We start from the raw sequence: 25796 nt of genomic DNA on the forward strand, positions 1-25796 counted from the left end.
GAGCTCAGGGAAGGACTCAGGGAAGGGTTGGTGCTTCTGCATCTTCTCCAGGGGCAAAGGGCTGAGCCCTGAGGAGTGAGGGAGCAGCATAGGCGTGGGAGTTGATTCTCCATGCATAGCAAATATCAGTATTTGCCGGCTCCAAGAAGTGCCACTCCCAGGGCACAGCCTGCTGAGGACCACGAGATCTCTCAAGGTTTTCACTCAGGACGTCACAACAGAGTGGACTTTGCCCATCGTCACTTTCCATCCCAGCTGCAATTTAGGTCAGGAACTTCCTCTCAAAGTTCAATAGTGAAAATGTTGTTCCACTTGGGTTGTTCTTCGGGCGAGAAAAATCAATTTCCCAAGGCTGTTGGGAGCTTGTTATCCAGCAGGAGTTCCTGGGAGCAGACAGTGTTCCTGATAAGCTCCAGAGGAGCTCAGCGCAGGTGTGGATTGTTGAAGTCTGACAGCATTTCTGAGCTCACAGAGCAGTGGAGGAGGTGCAGCACCCCAGCTCCATCTCCAACGTCACTTTGCAGAGCTCCATGTGCAGCCTTTCCTCTCCCAGGGCTCCCCAGTTCCCTCTCTGTCCCCAGTTCCCGATTTGCTGCTGGCTCCAGGCCACCTCCGACGGCGGTTTTTGCGGAACAGAGCAGCCCCTGGCAGCTTCTCCTTTCTGCTGCCCTCCGGATTCCACCCCGCTGTCTCGTCTGTTTATTTTTGTAAATCCCTCCCCAGCACCTGTCATGTTGCTGCTGTCCCTGTCCCACCCCTGAGGCCACGTGTGTGTCACACACAGTGACCTCTGGAATTGGCCCTGTGTCCCACGGCCTCTCTGCTGTCCCCTGGCTGGCTGTCCCCTGCCCTGGCTGGCCCTGTGTCCCCTGCCCTGGCTGTCCTCTGCCCTGGCTGGCTGTCCCCTGCCCTAGCTGGCCCTGTGTCCCACACTCCCAGGGTTGTCCCCTGCCCTGGCTGGCCCTGTGTCCACAACGCCAGGGGACACACTGGGGGTGCAGACAGGGACAGGAGCAGCTGCTGGGGCTGTGACACTGCCAGAGTGGCAGTGTTGGAGCTCTGCAAGTGTTCTCTGCCAGGTGTTGGTTTTGGGATAGGAATAGGGCGGGGACTGAGCCATTCCCACCATGAGCTATTCCCACTCGGAGCACTCAGCCAGCTCTGGGCCACCAGCACAAAGCAGATGTGGAGCTCTGTGGAGATGGGGAGCTTTTGGAGAAAATGCAGAGGAAGCCACGGAGATGCCCCGAGGGGTCAATCCCTTCTGCTGTGGAGACAGCTGGGGGTGTTCAGCCTGGAGAAAAATCCAGACAGACATCAAAGCCCCTTCCAGGACCTAAATAGACTCCACGAGAGCTAGGGAGGGACTTTGAACAAGAACATGGTGGGACAGGACAAGGATGAATGGCTTCCCACGGGCAGAGGGCAGCATTAGATATGATATCGAGAGGCAGTTCTTCTCTGTGAGGGTGGTCAGACTCTGGCACAGGTTGCCCAGAGAGGCTGCCCCATGTCCAGGGCCACGTTGGACAGGGCTTGGAGCAACCTGGCCCAGGGGAAAGTGTCCCTGTCCTTGGCAGGGATGGCCCTGCATGGCTTTAATGTTCAAGGCCAGGTTGGGCAGGGCTTGGAGCAACCTGGCCCAGGGGAAAGTGTCCCTGTCCATGGCAGGGATGACCTTGGATGGCTTTTATGTCGCTTTAATGTCGCTTTAATGTCGCTTTAATGTCGCTCTATCCCAAACCATTCCAGAGCCCCACGGCTGGCATGGGGCGGGGCGAGAGCTCGGCAGTGCCATCAGTGCTGCCGCCTGGTGTTGGCAGCGCGGAACTGCAGCTGCATGTGGCGCATGCGCAGTGTGGCTGTTTTCCCGCGCTCGCTGCTGCCCTCCGGTGGACAATTCCCAAACTACAACTCCGCGGGGAGTAAAGCCGCAAAGTCCCCTGAATTGAAAGACAAAAGAGTTTCCTGAATAAAACATCAGTAAAATGGGTGGTGGTGCCTCTCTCTCCGAGCCTTGGGCTGCTCTATGATCTCAGAAATGCCGCCAGACCTCAACGAGCAGCTTGGAAACTGATTTTTCTTGCCCAAAGAACAACCCAAGTGGAACGACATTTTCGCTGTCAAATTTTCGAGCAGAAAAATTCACCTTGCCAGAGGTTTATGTCCACAGGAGCGCTGTTATTTTATTCGTGATCAAAGGGAGAGGCCATCTGGTATTTCCCCATGGGGTCTGTCTATATTTATTATTAAAATAATGTTATTTCCCTGTCTACTGCCGGATTAGCGCCATCTGTTTGTAAAGACACAATTCATCCTGTTCCGTTCAGGGCTGAAGGAATTGGGGTGTGGACATTGAGTTTGGTTGGGTTTAAATCCTGAATGTGTGGGAATTCCCAGAATTTGGGCATGAATGGAATTAAATGAATCTCCAAAGAACTAAAGGGCAGCCAGGGAAATCGGGAGACTGTGTTGTGTAAAATTATTTCTTTTTTCTTTTCTCTTCCTCTTCTCTTTTCCTTTTTTTCCCTTTTTCCCCTTCCCCCTTTTTTCTTTTGCCTTTATTTTCTTTTTTCCTTTTTTCCTTTTTCCTTTTTTCCTCATTTTTTCCTCATTTTTTCCTCCTTTTTTCCTCCTTTTTTCCTCCTTTTTTCTTTTTTCTTTTTTCTTTCTTCTTTTTTCTTTTTTCTTTTTTCTTTTTTCTTTTTTCTTTTTTTTTCTTTTTTCTTCTTTTTTCTTTTTTCTTGTTTTCCTTTTTCCTTTTACCTTTTTTCTTTTCCCTTTGCCTTTTTCCTTTTTTCTTTCTCTCCTTCCTTTTTTCCTTTTCCTTGTTTTCTTTTTCCTTCCCCCTTTCTTTTTCCCTTTTTCCATTTTTCATTTTCTTTTCTCCTTTTTCATTTTTTCATTTTCCTTTTCCCCCTTTCCCCTTTTTTTCTCTATTTTCCCTCCATTTCCCCTTTTTCTTTTTTCTCTATTTTTTAAATTCCTTTATTTTATTTTTCCTTTTTTATTTTTTAAATTTGTTTGTTTGTTTGCTTTTGGTTTCATTCATTGGGGTTTTTTTAAACCCCTCTGTAAGGAAATTCCCAACCTCATATACAATTTTATAGACCTTACAAATTACCATATCTACCTAAAATCCCACAATAAGAAACTTAATAAGCAAAGTAATTGTCCCCCTATTCTAATTACCCCCCCAAATGAGGTCAGAACCCAATTTACAAAATATATTCCAGAGAAAAGAAAAATCCAGACTTTTGAGATAACATAGAATTTTCTGGCCTCCTGCTGTGAATTTTTGGTCTTTCTGCCTTCCAGGACCCCAAAATTAAGCTAAAATATCAGATTATAAAAAATATAATTATATAGGCTAAGGGTGCAAAGAGTCTGTAAAGGGTACAGAAAAAATAAAAAGGGTAGAAAAATGTATAAAAAGGCAAAAAATCATCAAGTATCACCAGGATGGACCCATGGTGACCATGGTGACAGTGATGACCCCAGTGGTCCCAATGCCCAGAGTGGCCACAGTGGCCAAAGTGCTCATAGTGGCTATGGTGGCAGTGGTAGCCTTGGTGACCTTGGTGACCTTAGCGACCACAGTGGCCATGGGGCCTCAGTAGTTAGAGTGACCATTGTGGTCACAGTGGTCACAATGGCCATGGTGACAGTGATGACTCCAATGGTCCCAATGCCCACAGTGGTCACATAATGCCCATAGTGGCCATGGTGGCAGTGGTGACCTCAGTGACCTTGGTGATCTTGGTGACCACAGTGGCTATGGTGGCTTCAGTAGTTAGAGGGACCATGGTGGTCACTGTGGCCAAAGTGACCATGGGTGACCAAGGTGACAGTGATGACCCCAGGGGTTCGAATGTCCAGAGTGGCCACAGTGTTCATAGGGGCCAAAGTGGCCACAGTGGCCATGGCAGCCTCAGCAGTTAGAGTGACCATAGTGGTCACAGTGGCCATGGTGACAGTGATGACCCCAATGGTCCCAATGCCCAGAGTGGCCACAGTGGCCAAAGTGCTCATAGTGGCTATGGTGGCAGTGGTAGCCTTGGTGACCTTGGTGACCTTGGTAACCACAGTGGCCATGGCGCCTCAGTAGTTAGAGTGACCATTGCGGTCACAGTGGCCATGGTGACCATGGTGACAGTGATGACCCCAGTGGTCCCAATGCCCACAGTGGTCACATAGTGCCCATAGTGGCAGTGGTGACCTCAATGACCTTGGTGACCTTGGTGGCCACAATGGTCATAGTGGCTGCAATAGTCAGAGTGACCATGGTGGCCACAGTGGCCATGATAACCATGGTGACAATGATGACCCCAATGGTCCCAATGCCCACAGTGGTCACATAGTGCCCATAGTGGTGCTGGCAGCAGTGGTGACCTCAGTGACCTTGGTGACCACAGTGGCTATGGTGGCTTCAGTAGTTAGAGGGACCACGGTGGTCACTATGGCCAAAGTGACCATGGGTGACCAAGGTGACAGTGATGACCCCAGGGGTTCCAATGTCCAGAGTGGCCACAGTGCTCATAGGGGCCAAAGTGGCCACAGTGGCCATGGCAGCCTCAGTAGTTATAGTGACCATGGTGGTCACAGTGGCCACGATGACCATGGTGACAATGATGACCCCAATGGTTCCAATGCCCAGAGTGGCCACAGTGGCCAAAGTGCTCATAGTGGCCATGGTGGCACTGGTGGCCTTGGTGACCTCAATGACCTTGGTGGCCACAATGGTCACAGTGGCTGTGGTGGCCTCATGGCTCTGGTGGCCTTGGTGGCCTCACTGGCCACAGTGGCCACAATGGCCATAGTGCCCACAATGGCCTTGGTAGCCTTGGTGGCCTCATTTCTCTGGGGGTCCTGGTGGCCTTTGTGATCATGGTAGCCACGGTGGCCACCAAGACCAGAGTGACCTCAGTGGCCTTGTGGCTCAGAGGGTTCTGGTGACACCGCAGTCCCCAAGTGTTTTATACCTCAATTTAACCAATACCTTAATATATACCTTAATATATATCTTAATTTTATACCTTTATTTATACTATCATTTAACCAGAATTATAACTTTTCCATATCGATATAACCTGAATCCTACCTGTTTATACCTATATAAAATGAATTATAACTTTTTATACTAATATAATTTGAATTATAGCTTTATATACAATATAATGGCTGTTATGTGGTTAACTAGTTGTTTAATGATGAATAGTCAAAAAAAAAAAAACCAAACAAACCAAAACAGAATTACCAAAAGAACCAAAAAAAACCCCCTCAAATTTAGCAGTACTTAATTTACAACTTAACCTTAACTTAGACCTTAAATATAATTTATACATTAAACTTAACAATTAAACAAAAAGACAACATTTAACTTATATGTAACATAATTTATAAATTTAACCTCGACAACAAATTTTAGAAATTTATATACTTAATTTATATTTTATCCTCGACAATTTAAAAGAGGAATAATGCTTAACAGTATTTAATCAACTCGTAGGTTAAGCATAAAAGAAAAATGCAAAAATCTGCAGAGCATCAGTGGAAGCTGGAATTTTGGGATTTTTGGGATTTAGGGACTTTGGGATGCTGTGTCTGTAGCAGCTGAATGTCAGCAGGAATTCCAGCAGGAATTCCAGGAAGAGGTGATGGTGCCTGATGATTTTTGTCCTTTTTTTTTTGTACCTTTACCACCTTCTAAGGCATCAGTCCAAATAAATGTGGAAGCAACTTGTAATAAACAGCAGGACACGAATGACTGGGAGCAAGAAATTGAGGAAATTCCAACATCTCAGTGGCAAAGCAGAGGAAGCTGAGTCACTCGAGGACATCAGGAGGACAGAGGGTGCAAAACACCACCAAAATTCTGAAAGGGAATCCCAGACAGGATTGGCCCATTTCTTGATTTTCAACACGATTGGTTCGTCAAGGGGTTTCTTGATTGGCTCATTTTGGCATTCTTGTCCAATAATTTCTCCAGAAGTCCATCTGGTTGGTTCATTCAGTCCACCAATCCATTTTCAAGTTGATGTCATCACACCTCTGGATTGCTTCCAGAAAAGTCCTATTGCAATCACCCATATTCAGTATTGCCACCTAGTGTTCCTACAGAGGCATTACACCAAACCGTGACGCGCAATAACTTAAATAACTTAAATAACTTAAATAACTTAAATAACTCTAAGTAGCAACCAAACAAATTAACCAAACTTAGCCCCGATACAACCCAATTAATTTGGGTTCTGTCCACCAATCCATTTTTGAGTTGATGTCATCATGCCTGTGGAGCCTCTAGAAAATTCCTACTGCAATCCCCCATATTCACTATTGCCACCTAATGTTCTTACAGGGGTATTACACCCAACTATGATGTGTGATAACTTAAATAACTCTAAGTTATTTACTCAATTAAACCAAACTCAAGTTTGCCCAAATCAATTAACTGAACTCAGCCCCAATACAACCCAACTAATCTGTAAATCTTGTAACACAGAACTGAACTATGGAAGCCAACCTGTTTATAACACAACCAAATCCTTTTGGCTGTGGAAACACGGAGAGGTTTGAGCTCTGGTCACAAGGATCCATCAAATCTATTTAGGGATTATATCCATATCCATATCTGTGTTCTGCTGTCCCAGGGAGGTGGTGGCTGCCCCAACCCTGGCCATGTTCAAGGCCAGGTTGGACGGAGCTTGGAGCAACCTGGCCCAGGGGAATGTGTCCCTCTCCATGGCAGGGATGGCCCTGGATGGCTTTTATGTCGCTTTAATGTCACTCTAATGTCACTCCATCCCAAGCCATTCCAGAGCCACACGGCCAGCATGGGGCGGGGTGAGCGTTCAGTAGCGCCATCAGTGTTGCCGCCTGGTGTTAGCAGAGTGGAACTGCAGCTGCCAGCTGAGCATGCGCAGTGTGGCTGTTTTCCTGTGCTCAGTGCTGCCCTCTGGTGGACAATTCCCAAACTACAACTCCCAGATTCTCAAAATCCCAGACTGGGAAATGCTATGAAAAGAATAAGGGAATGTCTTTACAAATAAACTGTGAGTCTGCTGGTAAGATAAGACCAATACTGAGAGATAGAAGAAACAACGGGAAGGATTTCCGTAGGAATTCCACAGATTGACTTGCCTACGATGGTGTTTATAAACTACAAGAACAGAGACATAAGGCAAAGGGGGGGATGTGTATTAGAAGGGGAATTGCATTAGGCGTTTCAGGAAGCCTGTGCCTCTCAAGTACCTCAGCCAATGGGGAAAGAGAAAGGGAAATGCAGCTGGGAAATTAGGATGAAAAGAAACTGCGTCCTCTAGAAATTTGAGAGACCCCATGGGAAATGCCCATGACCTCTCCCTTTATTCATGAATAAAGTTACAGGACTCCCCTCTCTCCTATTTGGACATAAACCTGTAGTTTTTTTGGAATAATTTTCCTGACAGCTGGAAGGACCCAGCCTGGGGCTACTGGTCCCACCTCCCTGCTCAGCCACACTCATCCCAAAGCACAGAACTGTGTCCAAATGTCACCACTAGGAATATTCTGGGTCCATAGGGGTGACAGAGGAGCCATGGGAGGGTCGGGGTGGAAAGGGGGCCGTAATGGGGTCCCTGTCCTTTGTCCCTGGCCATGAGTGTCCTTTTCCCCCCAACCTCAGTTGGTGTTCCCAGCATGGGCTGTCCTTGTCCTTGTGTCCACAGTGGGTGTCCTCATCCCCTCCTGGCCATGGGTGTCCCCCCAGGCTCTCCCTGTCACCAACCCTCACTAAATATCCTCAGACCCCCAGGTTGTCCCCATGACGTAATCTTTCAGCCACGTGCAGTTGTATTTGCTGTGGGTCCCGGTGGAGCTGAGCCAAATCTGCACCTTGTCCCCTTCCTTGGTGACATCGGTGACCTTGAAGGTCTCAAAGGGTGGGATCAGCACCTCCTTCTGGCTTTTATTGAAGGAGAAATCCTGGATGTCCACACCCTGGCAGGTGTAGACCTGGAACATCGTGTCCGTCCCATATTCCTGGGAGACCTCTTTGCTCTGCGATGTCGACGCGAATTGACCGAACCGGACCGTATCGCCCTTCTGTGCCTTGAACTGGATTTTGCCCACCCCCCGGTACACATGGTGACACTGCTGCCCCTGAGTGACCCTCAGCGTGGCCAGGGCGTCGGTCAGCAGGAAATGCAGCATTTTGAAGTGGAATTTGTCCCGGTATACTTGGGGTGAGTGCCCAGCCTTGCGCACGGCCGGGTTGAACTCCTTGTAGAGGTCTGTCATTGTGTAGGCCAGGAGTGCAATGGCCTGGGCTGGGAATGTCAGAGGGGACACGTGGGACCCCCTACTGCGCCACTCAGCTGCGGCAGCCGTCCAGGCCTTAGCGAACAGAGGGTTCTGCTTGAATTCGGAGCGGTTGAGGGCCGGCAATGCCGCCATCATCGCAGAGCGGCAGCCCTGGTATTGGTCATCGAAGGACTTTGGGGCCATGTCCAGGGGCAGAATCGTGAAGGCTGCAGTGGCTCTGGTCTTTGCCAGCAGTGCCTGGGTGCAAGCCAGGGGGGCCATGCAGAGTAGAGGCCACGGTAACCAGTGTGGGACGCAGAGAGGATACTGTGGGGAGACTGAACAGACACGGGGAGGGCTCCTCAGTGAGGGGATGGGGAGGGGAAGTGGGATCAGCCAAGAGGAGGGGGCAGCTCTGGCCAGAAGACCTCTGGAGACATCCTGGGATGATGATGCCAAATCCTGGGGTCACTCCTGCACCCCACAGTGTCCCCCAGCCCCCCAGAACAACAATCCCACTCCCACGGCCCCACATCCCCCACCACTGGTCTCGCTTCGGCCCCCCAGACCCCGACTCAAATTCTGGGAGTCACTCCCTGTCCCCCCAGTAGGGTCACTGGTGACCCCAATCCTGCTCCCATGATGTCCCCCTGGGCCTTGCTTCTGTGTCCCCCCCAGTGTCCCCCTTGCGTCCACCAGCCCTGCAATCCTGCTCTCTGTCCTGTGTTCCGCCCCTCCAGTGTCACCCCAGTCCCTCCGCAGTTCCCCAACTCAAACCCTGGGGTCACTCCCTGATACCCCCACAGAGTCCCCCCAGTGCCGACCAGCCCCCCAGTCCCACTCCCAGTCCCATGTCCCTCCCCTCCAGTGTCCCTCCAGTGTGCCTAGGACCCCAATCCCTCTCCCGATCCTCTGTACACCCCCAAAGTGACCCCCAGTTCCCCAGGACTCCAAACCAAATCCCAAAGTTTCCCAACATCCCCATCAGTATCTCCCTAGGACTTGAATCCCTCTCCCAGTCCCATGATCCCTTCAGAGTAACCCCAGGCCACCAACCCAAATGGTAGGCCCTGCCCCCCATGGCCCCAGTCCTATTCCTAGTGCCATGTCCCCTCTGGTGGCCACCCAGCACCCCAATCCCACTCCCACTGTCCTGTGTCCCCCCTTGCTGTCCCCCAGACTGCCCCAGGAACCCAATCCCAATCCTGTGACACCCCAGGATCCCAGTTCCAATCTCACAGTCCCATGTCCCCCCCACAAGTTTCCCTCCAGCCCCCTGATACCAAAATCGGTCGGAGTGAACTTCCTGACAGAGCTGGAGGAATTCTTCAGCAGTGCTAGACGCACAGCAGATCTCTCCTGGTCCTGCAGGTCAGCGGAGAATTTACCACAGGGTATTTATCCATCATAATTATGCATATTCATTAAAATGGGACTCCTCTCTAGTACAGAAACAGCACTTTTCTGGGAAATAATTTGCATGGCCCGGCCTCATTCTGGATATCCTTTTATTGTCCTGGAGGGTCATCTAGGAGGGGTGACTGGGGTCGTAGTCCATGAGGGTTTCAATATCACAGATGACCTTGTCCCGAACTTTTACTTGGGCTAGATGCTGCTCCTTCTGTGTTACAGAACTTGTCAAAAACCACCAGAGGTATCTTTATCTGTTTCTCCTCTGATTTCTCCACTGCTTCCAGCCAGGTTTATCAACCTGTGTAAACACTTTTATATCCTTTTATCTTTTTTGCTAGTTAGTCTTTGAGCTCAATTCACCACCTTCTCAGAAACTGAAAGTTTCTGTTCTCCCTGTCATTTCTCAACACTCAGCACCCCAATCCCCCTCCCATTTTCCTGTGTCACCCCAGTGCCCCCAATGCCACTCCCCACTGCACACTGAGTTGGTGCTGCACTTCAGATAGAAAATGGGGTCCTCTATCAGAGGCCACCACAAGCCTGGGGATGATCTCTTTGGGGAGTGACTTCCCTGCCCTTGCTGGTGTGGCAGGAGAAGCTTCTGGAGCCAACAGCAACACCAGGAGATACCTGAATCCTCCTTGGCATGGTAGCTCAGAAAATCCATTTGGCAGGAATGCCCGGGAGTGTTTCCTCTTCCAGTGAGCCCTGGAGGTGATCTTTTGAATTCAAAGGCTTGATTTTAAGACATATCAGGCGTTGTTCTGAAACAGACCTGACAGTTTTGTCATATGGACATTGAGGATCTGAGGCCACAGACCAGTCCAATCACTTTGGTTCTCCAGAGGGTTTGCTGGTGCTTTTCTTTCACAAATTGCAAGATGAGTTGGGGTGGGACTCTGACCTGGTTATTGGCAGTTGCCACGCTCTTTTATTCAAGGCTTTTAGATAAGTAGCCAATTTTAAGTCTGCCTGACACAACCCAGGTCTCACTTCTGGCACTGAAATACTTTTCTCAGGTATTTTAGTGGTTTTACCCTGGGTCAGATGCCAGACACACACACTCTCCTCTGCAACTGGGCACAGAAAATATAACAAAGGGTTTATTGGCAGAGATAAGGACCAGGAGAGATCACCTACCAAAAACCATCATGGGCACAACAGGCTCTAACTAGAGATAGGAACTGAATTTATTACTAACGAAATCAGAGCAGGATAATGCAAATTAAAAGAAACCCTTAAAAAGACCTTCCGTCTCTCCCTCCCTCCTTCCTTCCCAGCTCTATCTCCTCCTTTCCCAGCAGCACAGGGAGATGAGAATGGAGGTTATGGTCAGTTTATCCCCCAGGGCTTCTCATGCTGCTCAGGGAGAGTGAGTCCATCCCATTGGCAACAATCCTCCCCAAACTGCTGCAGTGTGGGTCACTCTGCCACGGGGTCAGTCCTTCAAGGACAGGCCGCTTCAGCGGGGGCTTCTCTGTCCACGGGTCTCCCATGGGGTCACAGCCTCCTCTCAGCCATCCCCCTCCTCCATGGGCTGTGGGGGGATCTCTGCATCCCCATGGATCTCTATCTTGGTTTGGGACAATTTAAAGTAGAACGCCTGTGGCAGCGCAGTCTCGCAATTTACGAGCGGCCACCCCACGCCGCAATGTTGGGGTTGCTGCCCGGAGCCTAAACACGCGAAGCGGGCACGTGGCTGTGGCAGGCAGTGAAGCTGCTGGGGACGAGAGTCACTGTGGAGGCGTGGGGATGAAAGAAGTGCAGGATCACCATCTGAGATTTCCAGGGAATTTATTAAGGTCCACAGGGGAAGGTCCAGGGATGGTGAAGAAGGACGGAGAGGCTGGGGAGGATGCAGGGTGCTGGAAACCCAAGATGGTGAACCCCGAGTCAGGCTTTCTCAGAGGGTTATCAGGAGAGAGAAGAGGGGCATAGTTAACTCAGAAGAGCCAACCAGGGAAAGCCAGAGGGGAGGAGCTAAGGAGGGGAACACAGTACATCAATAAGCTAACAGCATGGGATGGCACAGACACCAGCCAGAGAGAAATCTCTGGAAAAACATCAATATAAAAAAAAGTCCTATTAGCACACTGCAACAAACGTCCTGGAATGAGTCATCTCCTCTAGAGAGTTCCAACAATCCCTTGCCACTAATAAGAAATGTATATTAACAGATGAAAGTGAATAAAAAAACCCAACAATAGTTTATTAACAAAGGGAATGTCCGCAAGCCAGGGGAAAAAAGGAAATAACTGCTTGATATCAAACTGTGAAACCTCACCACCCAACCGGAACAAACACAGACCCGAAATGATGGAGAACATCTGCTCTCGACACGTGGTACAAGATGGTGTCTGCTCCATCTCTGGAGGACAGGAGCTTTAACAGGGCAGTGTGGGAACTGACAATTAGTGTGATGAGTTCACAGAATTCGACCTTGACACAATCTGTTTGCCCCCATGAGAATTCTACCATCAACCGAAGCAAGAAGCAAAAACAACAAGAGGACAAGCTGCAGCTACAAGAGGGAGCCTGATATTTTGTAATAATGTGTGCTTACTATGGGTAACCAATAAGATTTTAATGTGGTGAGCTAGGAGCCAATGAACATGTAACATGAAGGCTGAGAAATAGTATAAAAGAGACTTTGCAGTAAATAATATGTTCTTCTTCTCGCTTGGAGTTTGTAGTGTGTGTCTCTGTGTGTCATATCCATCTCAACAGACAGGACAGTTCCTGTCACTTATAGGTGGCATCTCTACCCTGATGGCATTTGTTTTCCTGAAACAGAATGGAGGAAAATTCCAACCCCCACAGCCTTCAACAATCTGGCATCTGACCCAGGGTAAAACCCCTAAAATACCTGAGAACAGTATTTCAGTGCCAGAAGTGAGACCTGGGTTGTGTCAGGCAGACTTAAAATTGGCTACTTACCTGAAAGCCAAGAATAAAAGAGGGTGGCAACTGCCAACAACCAGGTCAGAGTCCCACCCCAACTCATCTTGCCATTTGCGAAAGAAAAGCACCAGCAAACCCTCTGGAGAACCAAAGTGATTGGGCTGGTCTGTGGCCTCAGATCCTCAATGTCCATATGACAAAAACTGTCAGGTCTGTTTCAGAACAACACCTGACATGTCTTAAAATCAAGCCTTTGAATTCAAAAGATCACCGCCAGGGCTCACTGGAAGAGGAAACACTCCCAGGGGTTCATGGCAAATGGATTTTCTGAACTAACACGCCAAGAAGGATTCAGGTATCTCCTGGTGTTGCTGTTGGCTCCAGAAGCTTCTCCTGCCACACCAGCAAGGGCAGGGAAGTCACTCCCCAAAGAGATCATCCCCACGCTTTTGGTGGCCTCTGATAGGGGACCCCATTTTGTATCTGAAGTGCGACAGCAACTCAGTGAGCAGTGGGGAGTGGCACTGGGGGGCACTGGGGGGACACAGGACAATGAGAGGGGGATTGGGGTGCTGAGTGTTGAGAAATGACAGGGAGAACAGAAACTTTCAGTTTCTGGGAAGGTGGTGAATTGAGCTCAAAGACTAACTAGCAAAAAAGATAAAAGGATATAAAAGTGTTTACACAGGATAATAAACCTGGCTGGAAGCAGTGGAGAAATCAGAGGAGAAACAGATAAAGATACCTCTGGTGGTTTTTGACAAGTTCTGTAACACAGAAGGAGCAGCATCTAGCCAAAGTAAAAGTTCGGGACAAGGTCATCTGTGATATTGAAACCCTCATGGACTACGACCCCAGACACCCCCTTTAGATGACCCTCCAGGACAATAAAAGGATTTCCAGAATGAAGCTGGGCCATGCAAATTATTTCCCAGAAAAGTGCTGTTTCTATACTAGAGAGGAATCCCATTTTAATGAATATGCATAATTATGATGGATAAATACCCTGTGGTAAATTCTCCGCTGACCTGCAGGACCAGGAGAGATCTGCTGTGCGTCTAGTGCTGCTGAAGAATTCCTCCAGCTCTGTCAGGAAGTTCACACCGACTGATTTTGGTATCAGAGGGCTGGAGGGAAACTTGTGGGGGGGACATGGAACTGTGGGATTGGGTTCCTGGGGGGGACAGTGGGGGTGTCACAGGATTGGGGCTGGGGTTCCTGGGGCAGTCTGGGGGACAGCAAGGGGGGGACATAGGACCACAGAAGTGGGATTGGGGTGCTGGGTGGCCACCAGAGGGGACATGGCACTAGGAGTAGGACTGGGGCCATGGGGGACAGAAGGTAATGGTGTCATTTGGGTTGGGGTCCTGGGGTGACCCTGGAATTTGGTTTGTGGTCCCAGGGAGGTGCTGATGGGGAGACACTGGGAGATTTTGGGATTTGTGTTGGGGTCCTGGGGTGACCCTGGGAGTTGGATTGGGGTCCCGAGGAGATTTCGATCGGGAGACACTGGGAGATTTTGGGATTTGGGTTGGGGTCTTGGGGGACTGGTAGTCACTGGGGGGGTACAGGGACTGGGAGTGGGATTGGGGTCTTAAGGACACTGGAGCGGGGACACATGGGACTGGGAGTGGGAGTGGGACTGGGGGGCTGGTCGGCACTGGGGAGAATCTGTGGGGGTATCAGGGAGTGTCCCCAGGGTTTGAGTTGGGGAACTGCAGAGGGGCTGGGGTGACACTGGAGGGGAGGAACATGGGACAGGGAGTGGGAATGCGGGGCCGGTGGGCACAGGGGGGACACTGAGGGGAACACAGAAGCAAGGCCCATGGGGACATCATGGGGGCAGGATTGGGGTCACAGGGAACACTGCTGGGGGGACAAGGAGTGACTCCCAGAATTTGAGTCGGGGTCTCAGGGGGCCGAGGGGACACCAGTGGTGGGGAATGTGGGAACATGAGAGTGGGATTATCGTTCTGGGGGTCTGGGGGACACAGTGGGGTGCAGGAGTGACCCCAGGATTTGGCATCAGGATCCCAGGATGTCTCCAGAGGTCTTCTGGCCAGAGCTGTCCCCTACTCTTGGATGATCCCACTTCCCCTCCCCAGCTCCTCACTGAGGAGCCCACCCTGTGTCTGTTCAGTGTCCCCTCAGTGTCTCCCTTTTGTCCCACAGTGTCCCACATTTGTCGCCGTGGCCTCTCCTCTCCATGGCCCCCCTGGCTTGCACTCTGGTACTGCTGGCAATGACCACAGCCACCATGGCCACTGAGGACATCGAGGAGGTGGACCTGAACATGGCCCGGGACGCCTTCGATGACCAATACCAGGGCTGCCGCGACAACATGACTAAAGCTTTTTCAACCCTCCAGAGGTCTGACTTCCGGAAGAACCGTCTCTTCTCCAAGGCCTGGCAGAACGCCACGGCCGAGTGGAGCATGAGGGGGTCCCCCATGTCTGTGTTATCCTCTGACCAGGCCATTGCCCTCATGGCCTACACGGGGCCGACGTTATTGTACAAAAAGTTCAACGAGGCCGTGCGCGAGGCTGGGTCTTCCGGCAAGAAATACCGGAACACATTCCACTTCAAAACGTTGCATTTCCTGCTGACTGACGCCCTGGCAACACTGAGGGCCACTAGGGGGCAGCAGTGTCGCCATGTGTTCCGGGGGGTGAGAAACAAACTGTTCAAGGCAGAGAAGGGCGATACGGTCCGGTTTGGTCAATTCGCATCGACGTCGCTGAGCAAAGAGGTCTCCGAGGGATACGGGACGGACACGATGTTTGAGGTCGACACCTGCCACGGCGTGGACATTCAGGATTTCTCCTTCAACAAAAGACAGCAGGAGGTGCTGATCCCACCTTTTGAGACCTTCGAGGTCACCAATGTCATCAACAAAGGGGGCAAGGTGCAGATTTGGCTCAGCTCCAACGGGAACCACAGCAACTACAACTGCGAGTGGCTGACAGGTGACATCATGGGGACAACCTGGGGGTCTGAGGACATTTAGTGAGGGTTGGGGACAGAGGCAGCCTGGGGGGACACCCATGGTCAGGAGGGGACGAGGACACCCACTGTGGGCAGAGGGAAAAGGACAGCCAACGCTAGGGACACCCACTGAGGTTGAGGGGACAAGGACATTCATGGATGGGGACAAAGGACAGGGACCTCATTATGGCCCCCTTTCAGCCCTGACCCTCTCATGGCTCCTCTGTCACCCCTATGGACCCCCAACGCCCTCAATGTCCCCCCTCATGTCCCTCTTTCTACCCACAGGTGGAACCATTCCCAGGGACACCCCTGTCCTCGGAGGACTCCTCTTGGTCACAGCAGCCCTGGGAGTCGCCACCGGGATCTTCTAAGCCACAGGGTCACCGTGGTCACTGTGGTCACCGTGACCACTATGGCCACTGTGGCCGCCATGGTCACCAAGGCCAGCAGAGCAACAAGGTCAACTTAGGCTACCAAGGCCACCACTGCCACTATTGTCACTATGGCCACTATGGCCACCACGAGGCCACTGGGGCCACCACTGTCACCATGATTGCTGTGGCCACCACAGCCATTCTGACCACCATGTTCACTCTAACCACCAAGACCACCATGGCCATAAGGGTCACCAGGACCCCCTGAGCCACAAGACCACCACAGCCACTGTGACCATGGTGGCTACCAAGGCCATTGAGCTAAGCAATTCTAATAAATAATTCCAATAAAGCAACTGTACTAAATCATTCTTACACAGCAATTCTATTAAATCATTCTAACAAATAAATATTTCCATTGAATAATTCTGTCAAAGCCAGCAAAAAGACAATCCTTAAGCAGAGCTCAATGTCACTGCCCACACCAACACTCCTGGGAAGGTCTCTTTCTCTCAGCCTTGAGGAGAATCCATGGGGAACACCTCCTTCCTGAAGGAGGAAATTCACACCCATTTCATTTCAAGCAGGAATGTGGCAGAAAAATCTCTGTCTGAGAGGGGACTGGACTTTTCCAGGGTCAGGCAATCAACTGCCCATCCTGGCTCTGGTGCTTCACCCTCGGCTGTTAATTTGGGGTTGGTGATTTGGGCTGGCTTTAGCCCAATTCAGCACCAAAATCAGCACAGGACCCCTCTGAATGCAATCCCGATGGCCACAAATGGGGCATTGTCCCTTGGCCACATTCCAGAGGGAGCATCCTGCCACATCCTGCACGTCAGGGGGACCTTAAAGCCTGGAAATTGGGAGGTTCAAGAGGGCAAGGGCAAGGATAGACAGCCCCCAGTGCCAGCCCTGGCTGGAGCAGCTCAGGAGAAGGACCTGGTGGGGCTAGTGGGTGAGCAGTGGGGCTGGCCGTGTGTCCTGTGGCCACGAGGGGTCCTGGGGCCATGGGGAAGAGCAGGGCCAGGAGTTCAGGGAGTGACCCTGCCCCTCTGCCCTGTCCAGTGAGCCATGTCGGGAGTGGTGTGTCCAGCTATGTCCAGTGCCATGTCCAGCCCCAGGCTCCTCAGGACAGGAGGCACATGAAGCTCCTGGATCAGGTGCAGCAGAGGCTGTGAGGATGATGAAGGGATTGGAGCGTCTCTCCTGTGAGGTTTCACTTGGGAAACCTAATCCCCAACACAGAAAGTACCTGGGAGGACTTGAGGATGACCCTTGGGGTTCTGGAACTGAGGCTACAGAGGGTCTGAAGCTGGCCACACCCCGACAGAGAAGGAGATCCTGGCAGCCTATGGAGTCCACGCTGCCTTGGAGGTTATTGGCATGGAAGAACAACTTCTCCTCACACCCCGACTACCATTGCTGGGCTGGATGTTCAAGGGAAAGGTTCCCTCTACTCACCATGCCACCAATGCCACATGGAACAAATGGATTGCACAGCATGCTCAGATTGGAAACCCGAATGGCCCTGGGATCTTGGAAATAATTACAAATTCCCCCAAAGCGGAAAATTTTGGTCTGACCGATGAAGAGGAGCTGGAACAGGTGACTCATGCAGAAAAAGCTCCACCCTACACCTGCCAGCAGTAGAAACACACTACGCTCGTTTCACTGATGGTTCCTGTTGTATTGTGGGGGCAAATCCAAAATGGAAAGCAGATGTATAGAGCCCCACACGACGGGTCCCAGAAGCTACAGAAGGAGGAAGTGGTTCGAGCCAACTTGCTGAACTCAAAGCCATCCAGTTGGCCCTGGACATTGCTGAAAGAGAGAAGCAGCCTAAGCTCTAGCTCTGCACCGATTAATGGGTGGTGGTCAATGCTCTGTGGGGTTGGCTGGAATGATGCCTTGAGGGGCTTACCAAAAACAGAGGCTAGACAAAGTTAAGAGAATAAAGAGTTAAATTAATTGAAGGGCCTTCAAGGTGCATTTAGGGCAGGCAAAGCCCAGGTGAGTGGCTACACCCAAAACAGATGATGGGTTACGAGTTTTTTATACTTTATAAGTTCTATCCATTTGCATATTGAGGTTTAATCCTCCAATTACAGCTTCAGGTAATGAAGTCAATTACTCCAAGTTTGCTTCACCCAGTTCACTGTTTTTTACATATCTTGGGGCTTGAGACAATACGGTGTCCTTGGAGTCCAAGCTTAGAGGAATTGTTTTGTCTAAAAATGCTGAGAACAGCAGCTTTAGCATCCTATATAGACTCCAGAGTTATACACTAAAATTACAGATCCACAAAAACTGTAGAAGCTAAAATCTTAAAGCATCAGGGAAGGTAGAAAAAGGCCAACTGGTAGCGTAGAGGAAGTCCAGTCTGGGCTGCTGAAGAATGGCAGGACGTTGGCACTCAGGCTGAGAAGCTAACGGTGAAAGTCCATCATCTGTCTAAGAGTCAGGCTAATGAGGAGGACCGAAACAACGAACAGGTGGATAGGACTGGCAGGATTAAAGTGTAAAGGGTAGATCGGGACTGGCGGCACAAAGGAAAGATATTTCCAGCTTGGTGGGCCCATGATGCCTCTGGCCATCAGGGCAGAGATGGCACCTGTAAGTGGGCACGGGACTGAGTGGTGAATCTAACCATGGGCTGTATCTCCCAGGTAATCCATAACTGTGAGACGTGTGCTGAGATCAAACAGGCCCAGCGGCTGAAACCCCTGTGGTATGGTGGAAGGTGGTCTAAATATAGGTATGGGGAAGCCTGGGAAATTGATGACGCCACACTGTCCCAAACCCGCCAGAGTAAGCGTTGCGTGCTGACAATGGTGGAAACAAGCACTGGGTGGCTGGAGACGTACCCTGTGCCTCACACCACTGCCTGGAACACCATCCTGGGCCTTGAAATGCAGGTCCTGTGGAGGCATGGTACCCCTGAGAGAATTGAGTCAGACAACAGGACTCATTTCAAAAATAACCTCATAAACACCTGGGCTGGGGAAGATGGCATTGAGTGGGTGTACCACATTCCTTATCATGCACCTGCTGCTGGCAACGTGGTGCGATGCACTGGTCTGCTAAAAACCACTTTCAAGGCGTTAGGCAGGAGGGAATTCAAAAAGTTGGGAACAACATTTAGCCAAGGCCACCTAGCTGGTTAACACCCGAGGCTCCACCAACCGAGCTGGCCCTGCCCCATCTGAACCCCTGCAAACAGCAGACGGGGATAAGGTTCCAGTGGTACACATGGAGAGGCATGCTGGGGAAGCCTGTTTGGATTAATTCTGCCTCAAGCAAAGACCAACCCACCTGTGGGGTTGTCTTTACTCGGGAACTTGTGTGCACCTGGTGGGTGATGCAAGAGGATGGAGAGACACAATGCATCCCTCAGGGGGACCTTAGTTGGGGTTGAATTGCCCACAACACTGTGCCTGTATCCATATCTCAATGTATATAATCAGGGTAATGCATGTATGTATATAGTTTAAAAGTTTAAGTTCAATGTAACATGTTGGAATGGAAAAATTTCAGGGTGGATAATAATGGAGGTTGGGGGCGTTGGATCTTTCCTCCATCCTGTTACTAGGAAACAAATATCTAGGTGCTCAGAGCTATTACGCCTTTTGTAAGAGACAAAGACTCTGGCTGGGTGTGCTGAGGAGAGGAAGCTCTCTGACACTAGTTTGTCAGACACTGGGACGAAAGCAACTGCTTTTGGCTTCTGGCTGAACCCTCTGGAGATCCAAGTGTGCTCTGCATTCTCCTCCTGGCTGGGTGAGCTTTTGCTGGGAAAAGATTACACCAAACGGGAAAGTGCTCAGTAGCCCAGGGACATCTGCCACCAGTTTTCTGGTTTTGTTTGTTGTTGCTATTCTTATTGCTTGTTTACTCTGCTATAGATACTAGGAAAGAACCTTTATTCCTTTTCCCCATACCTTTGTCTGAAAGCCCTTGATTCCAAAGTTAAAATAATCTGGGGGGAAGTGGGGTCACATTCTCTATTCTAAGGGAGTGTTCTGCCTCTCCTAGCAGACACCTGTCTTCCAAACCAAAACACGTCGACAATAAATTTTAGAAATTTATTAACTTAATTTATAATTTAACCTCAACATTTTAAAAGAGGAATAACGCTGAACAGGATTTAATCAACTTGTAGGTTAAGCATAAAAGAAAAATGCAAAACTCTGCACAGTTTCAGTGACAGCTAGGATTTTGGGATTTTTGGGATTTTGGGATGCTGTGTCTGTAGCAGCTGAATGTCAGCAGGAATCCCAGGAAGAAGTGGTGATGCCTGATGATTTTTGTCCTTTCTTTTTGTACCTTTACCAGCTTCTATGGCATCAGTTCAAATGAACGTGGAAGCAACCTGTAATAAATGGCAGGACACCGCTTATGCTTAATAAATTCATTTTAAAAAAAGAAATGAACAACTGGGAACAAGAAATTGGGATAATTCCAAAGTCTCAGTGGCAAAGCAGAGGAAGCTAAGTCACTCGAGGATATCAGGAGGACATGGGGTGCAAAGCACCACCAAAATTCTGAAAGGGAATCCCAGACAGGATTGGCCCTCTTCTTGATTCCCGACACTATTGGTTCGTCAAGGGGTTTCTTGATTCGCTCGTTTTGGCATTCCTGTCCAATCATTTCTCCAGAAGTCCATCTGGTTGGTTCATTCGGTCCACCAATCCATTTTCCAGTTGATGTCATCAAGCCTGCAGACAGCTTCTAGAAAATTCCTATTGCGATTCCCCATATTCAGTATTGCCACCTAGTGTTCTTACAGGGGCATGACACCCATAGATGATGCACAATAACTTAAATAACTTAAATAAGTTAAATAACTGAAATATCTCGAATAACTCTAAATAGCAACCAAATCAATTAACCAAACTCAGCCCCGATATAACCCAACTCATTTAGGTTTGGTCCACCAATCCATTCTCGAGTTAATGTCATCACAGCTGCGGACAGCTTCTAGACAATTCCTACTGCAATCCCCCATATTCATCATTGCCACCTAGTGTTCGTACAAGGGCATTACACCTGACTATGATGCACGATAACTTAAATGACTGTCAGTTACTTACTCAATTAAACCAAACTCAAGTTTGGTCAAATCAATTAAGTGAACACAGCCCCGATACAACCCAGCTAATTTGTAAATCTTGTAACACAGAACTGGCCTACGAAAGCCAACCCGTTTATAACACAACCAAATCCTTTTGGCAGTGGAAACACAGAGAGGGTTGAGCTCTGGTCACAAGGATCCATCAAATCTATTTATGGATTATATCCATATCCGTGTTCTGCCGTCCCAGGGAGGTGGTGGCTGCCCCGTCCCTGGCCATGTTCAAGGCCAGGTTGGACGGAGCTTGGAGCAACCTGGCCCAGAGGAAAGTGTCTCTGTCCAAGGCAGGGATGGCCCTGGATGGCTTTAATGTCGCTTTACTGTTGCTTTAATGTCTCTCCATCCCAAGCCATTCCAGAGCCCCACGGCCGGCATGGGGCGGAGTGAGCGTTCAGTAGTGACATCAGTGCTGCCACCTGGCGTTAGCAGCATAGAACTGCCGCTGCGGGCTGAGCATGTGCAGTGTGGCTGTTTTCCAGCGCTCTCTGCTGCCCTCCGGTGGACAATTCCTGAACTACAACTCCCAGATTCCCTAAATACGAGATTCCCAAAATCCCAGACTGGGAAATGCTGTGAAAGGAATAAGGGAATGTCTTTACAAATAAACTCAGAGTCTGCTGGTAGGATAAGACCAACACTAAGAGATAGAAGAAACAATGGGAAGGATTTCAGTAGGAATTCCATTGATTGACTTGCCCCATGCTGTGTTTCTAAACTACAAGAACAGAGACATAAGGCAAAGGGGGGGATGTGTATTAGAAGGGGAATTGCATTAAGCATTTCAGGAAGTCTGTGCCTCTCAAGTACCTCAGCCAATGGGGAAAGAGAAAGGGAAATACATCTGGGAAACTAGGAAAAAAAGAAACGGCATCCTCCAGAAATTTGAGAGACCCCATGGGAAATGCCCATGACCTCTCCCTTTATTCATTAATAAAGTTACAGGACTCCCCTCTCTCCTATTTGGACATAAACCTGTAGTTTTTGTGGATTAATTTTCCTGACAGCTGGAAGGAACCACCCTGGGGCACCTGGTCCCACCTCCCTGCTCAGCCACACTCATCCCAAAGCACAGGACCGTGTCCAAATGACACCACTGGGAATATTCTGGGTCCATAGGAGTGACAGAGGAGCCATGAGAGGGTTGGGGTGGAAAGGGGGCCGTAATGGGGTCCCTGTCCTTTGTCCCTGGCCATGAGTGTCCTTTTCCCCCCAACCTCAGTTGGTGTTCCCAGCATGGACTGTCCCTGTCCCTGAGTCCACAGTGGGTGTCCTCATCCCCTCCTGGTCATGGGTGTCCCCCCAGGCTCTCCCTGTCCCCAACCCTCAATAAATGTCCTCAGACCCCCAGGTTCTCCCCATGATGTCATCTTTCAGCCATGTGCAGTTGTATTTGCTGTGGGTCCCGGTGGAGCTGAGCCAAATCTGCACCTTGCCCCCTTCCTTGGTGACATCGGTGACCTTGAAGGTCTCAAAGGGTGGGATCAGCACCTCCTGCTGGCTTTTATTGAAGGAGAAATCCTGAATGTCCACACCCTGGCAGGTGTAGACCTGGAACATCGTGTCCGTCCCATATTCCTGGGAGACCTCTTTGCTCTGCGATGTCGACGCGAATTGACCGAACCGGACCGTATCGCCCTTCTGTGCCTTGAACTGGATTTTGCCCACCCCCCGGAACACATGGCGACACTGCTGCCCCTGAGTGACCCTCAGCGTGGCCAGGGCGTCGGTCAGCAGGAAATGTAGCATTTTGAAGTGGAATTTGTCCCGGTATTCTTGGGGGGAGCGCCCGGACTCACGCACGGCCAGGTTGAACTCCTTGTAGAGATCCTTCATCGTGTAGGCCATGAGGGCGATGGCCTGGGCTGGGAACGACAGAGGGGACACACGGGATCCCCGACTGCGCCACTCAGTCACAGCAGCCGTCCATGCCTTGGCGAACAAAGGGTTCTTCTTGAATTCGGAGCGGTTGAGGGCCGGCAATGCCGCCATCATCGCAGAGCGGCAGCCCTGGTATTGGTCATCGAAGGACTTTGGGGCCATGTCCAGGGGCACCACCGTGATGGCTGCAGTGGCCACGGTCATTTCCAGCAGTGCCAGGGTGCAAGCCAGGACGCCATGCAGAATAAAGGCCACCGTGACCAATGTGGGACACAGAGGGGACACTGTGGGACACAGCGGGGACTGTGAGGGGACACTGAACAGACACAGGGTGGGCTGCTCAGTTAGGGGCTGGGGAGGGGAAGTGGGATCAGCCCAGAGGAGGGAGCAGCTCTGGCCAGAAGTCCTCTGGAGACATCCTGGGATGCTGATGCCAAATCCTGGGGTCACTCCTGCACCCCACTGTGTCCCCCAGCCCCCAGAACAATAATCCCACTCCCACGGTCCCACATCCCCCACCACTGGTCTCTCCTCGGCCCCCTGAGACCCTGACTCAAATTCTGGGAGTCACTCCCTGTCCCCCCAGCAGTGTCACCGCTGACCCCAATCCTACTCCCATGATGTCCTCCCGGGCCTTGCTTCTGTGTCCCGCCCAGTGTACCCCCTGTGCCCACCAGCCCCACAATCCCACACCCTGTCCCATGTTCCCCCCTCCAGTGCAACCCCAGTCCCTCCCCAGTTCCCCGAGTCAAACCCTGGGGTCACTCCCTAATACCCCCACAGAATCCCTCCAGTGCTGACCTGCTCCCCACTCCCTCTCCCAGTCCCATGTCCCCCTGCTCCAGTGTCACTCTAGTGTCCCTAGGACCCCAATCCCTCTCCCAATCCCCTGTACACCCCCCAGTTACTCCCAGTCCCCCAGGAATCCAACCCAAATCCCAAAGTCCCCCAGTGTCCCCATCAGCACCTCCCCGGGACCCCAGTCCCTCTCCCAGTCCCATGACCCATTCAGAGTAACCCCAGGCCCCCAACCCAAATGGCACACCCTGCCCCCTATGGCCCCAGTCCTACTCCTAGTGACATGTCCCCTCTGGTGGCCACCCAGCACCCCAATCCCACTCCCACGGGCCTGTGTTCCCCCTTGCTGTTCCCTGGACTGCACCAGGACCCCAATCCCAATCCTGCCACACCCCCGGTGTCCCCCCAGGACCCCAGTCCCAATCCCACAGTCCCATGTCCCCCCAACAACTGTCCCTCCAGCCCCCTGATACCAAAATCGGTCAGAGTGAACTTCCTGACAGAACTGGAGGAATTCTTTATCAGCGCTGGACACACAGCAGATCTCTCCTGGTGCTGCAGGTCAGGGGAGGATTTACATATTCACTAAAATGGGATTCCTCTCTAATACAGAAACAGCAACTTTCTGGGAAATAATCTGCATGGCCCAGCCTCATTCCGGAAATCCTTTTCTTCTACTGGAGAGACATCTAAAGGGGGTGTCTGCTGTCGTAGACCACGAGGGTTTCAATTTCACAGATGATCTCGCTCTGAACTTTTGCTTTGGGCAGATGCTGCTCCTTCTGTCACAGAACTTGTCAAAAACCACCAGGGGTACCTTTATCTCTTTCTCCACAGGTTCCAGTCACATTTCTCCTGCTGTGTCCACACTTTTACATCCTTTTATCTTTTTTGCTAGTTAGTCTTTAAGCTCAATTCACCACCTTCACAGAAACTGAAACTTTATTTCTGTTATTTCTTTATTTCCTGTTGTTTCTCACCACACAGGAACCCAGGCCCCCTCCACCCTCCCATGTCCCCTCAGTGCCCCACAGTGCCACTCTCCACTGCTCCTGGAGCCAACAGCAACACTAGGAGATACCTGAATCCTCCTTGGCATGGTAGCTCAGAAAATCCATTCGGCAGGAATCCCCAGGAGTGTTTCATCTTCCAGTGAGCCCTGGAGGTGATTTTTTGAATTCAAAGGCTTGATTTTAAGACATGTTGGGCATTGTTCTGAAACAGACCTGACAGTTTTGTCATATGGACATTGAGGATCTGAGGCCACAGACCAGTCCAGTCACTTTGGTTCTCCAGAGGGTTTGCTGGTGCTTTTCTTTCACAAATGGCAAGATGAGTTGGGGTGGGACTCTGACCTGGTTATTGGCAGTTGCCATGCTCTTTTATTCTTGGCTTTCAGGTAAGTAGCCAATTTTAAGTCTGCCTGACACAACCCAGGTCTCACTTCTGGCACTGAAATACTTTTCTCAGGTATTTTAGGGGTTTTACCCTGGGTCAGATGTCAGACACACACCAAAGCCCCTCTGCCACTCTCCTCTGTAACTGGGCACAGAAGATATAACAAAGGGTTTATTGGCAGAGATAAGGACCAGGAGAGGTCACCTACCAAAAACCATCATGGGCACAACAGGCTCTAACTAGAGATAGGAACTGAATTTATTACTAACGAAATCAGAGCAGGATAATGCAAATTAAAAGAAACCCTTAAAAAGACCTTCCGTCTCTCCCTCCCTCCTTCCTTCCCAGCTCTATCTCCTCCTTTCCCAGCAGCACAGGGAGATGAGAATGGAGGTTATGGTCAGTTTATCCCCCAGGGCTTCTCATGCTGCTCAGGGAGAGTGAGTCCATCCCATTGGCAACAATCCTCCCCAAACTGCTGCAGTGTGGGTCACTCTGCCACGGGGTCAGTCCTTCAAGGACAGGCCGCTTCAGCGGGGGCTTCTCTGTCCACGGGTCTCCCATGGGGTCACAGCCTCCTCTCAGCCATCCCCCTCCTCCATGGGCTGTGGGGGGATCTCTGCATCCCCATGGAT

The 25796-nt window shown here is 50.5% G+C and overlaps 2 protein-coding genes and 1 pseudogene across 4 annotated transcripts; 1 reads left to right on the forward strand and 2 right to left on the reverse strand.

Moving 5' to 3' along the window:
* Positions 1 to 7279: 7279 nt before the first annotated feature.
* Positions 7280 to 24317, reverse strand: LOC146442633 (NAD(P)(+)--arginine ADP-ribosyltransferase 2-like). 2 transcript variants are annotated; one of them, XM_085053880.1, is made up of 2 exons: positions 24237 to 24317; positions 7280 to 8607 (listed from the first exon to the last, which is right to left on the reverse strand). In XM_085053880.1, exon 2 carries the CDS (start codon positions 8560 to 8562, stop codon positions 7771 to 7773), a length of 792 nt encoding a protein of 263 aa, XP_084910006.1. In that variant the 5' UTR covers positions 8563 to 8607; positions 24237 to 24317; the 3' UTR covers positions 7280 to 7770. The 2 variants fall into 2 exon arrangements, with proteins under 2 accessions (XP_084910006.1, XP_084910005.1); XM_085053879.1 differs by lacking the exon at positions 24237 to 24317 and adding an exon at positions 9564 to 9671.
* On the forward strand, positions 13619 to 16330 carry LOC146442634 (erythroblast NAD(P)(+)--arginine ADP-ribosyltransferase-like). The gene is made up of 3 exons (XM_085053877.1): positions 13619 to 13710; positions 14767 to 15560; positions 15868 to 16330. Exons 2-3 carry the CDS (start codon positions 14801 to 14803, stop codon positions 15951 to 15953), a joined length of 846 nt encoding a protein of 281 aa, XP_084910003.1. The 5' UTR covers positions 13619 to 13710; positions 14767 to 14800; the 3' UTR covers positions 15954 to 16330.
* Positions 22047 to 24881, reverse strand: LOC146442635 (erythroblast NAD(P)(+)--arginine ADP-ribosyltransferase pseudogene; annotated as a pseudogene). The gene is made up of 3 exons (XR_014849588.1): positions 24845 to 24881; positions 24237 to 24318; positions 22047 to 23281 (listed from the first exon to the last, which is right to left on the reverse strand). The product of XR_014849588.1 is annotated as an erythroblast NAD(P)(+)--arginine ADP-ribosyltransferase pseudogene (transcript).
* Positions 24882 to 25796: the final 915 nt, after the last annotated feature.

Source organism: Lichenostomus cassidix, chromosome 2 (assembly GCF_008360975.1).
Source record: "Lichenostomus cassidix isolate B80296 chromosome 2, HeHo_3.0, whole genome shotgun sequence".
NCBI lineage: Eukaryota > Metazoa > Chordata > Aves > Passeriformes > Meliphagidae > Lichenostomus > Lichenostomus cassidix.

What these genes read in the sequence shown, in the direction of transcription:
- LOC146442634 (XM_085053877.1), top strand. Translation starts at nt 14,801, where the DNA reads ATGGCCCCCCTGGCTTGCACTCTGGTACTGCTGGCAATGACCACAGCC. An exon ending in CAACTGCGAGTGGCTGACAG is followed by an intron (nt 15,561 to 15,867) that starts GTGACATCATGG and finishes TTCTACCCACAG; the next exon opens with GTGGAACCATTCCCAGGGAC.
- LOC146442633 (XM_085053880.1), bottom strand. Translation starts at nt 8,562, where the DNA reads ATGGCCCCCCTGGCTTGCACCCAGGCACTGCTGGCAAAGACCAGAGCC.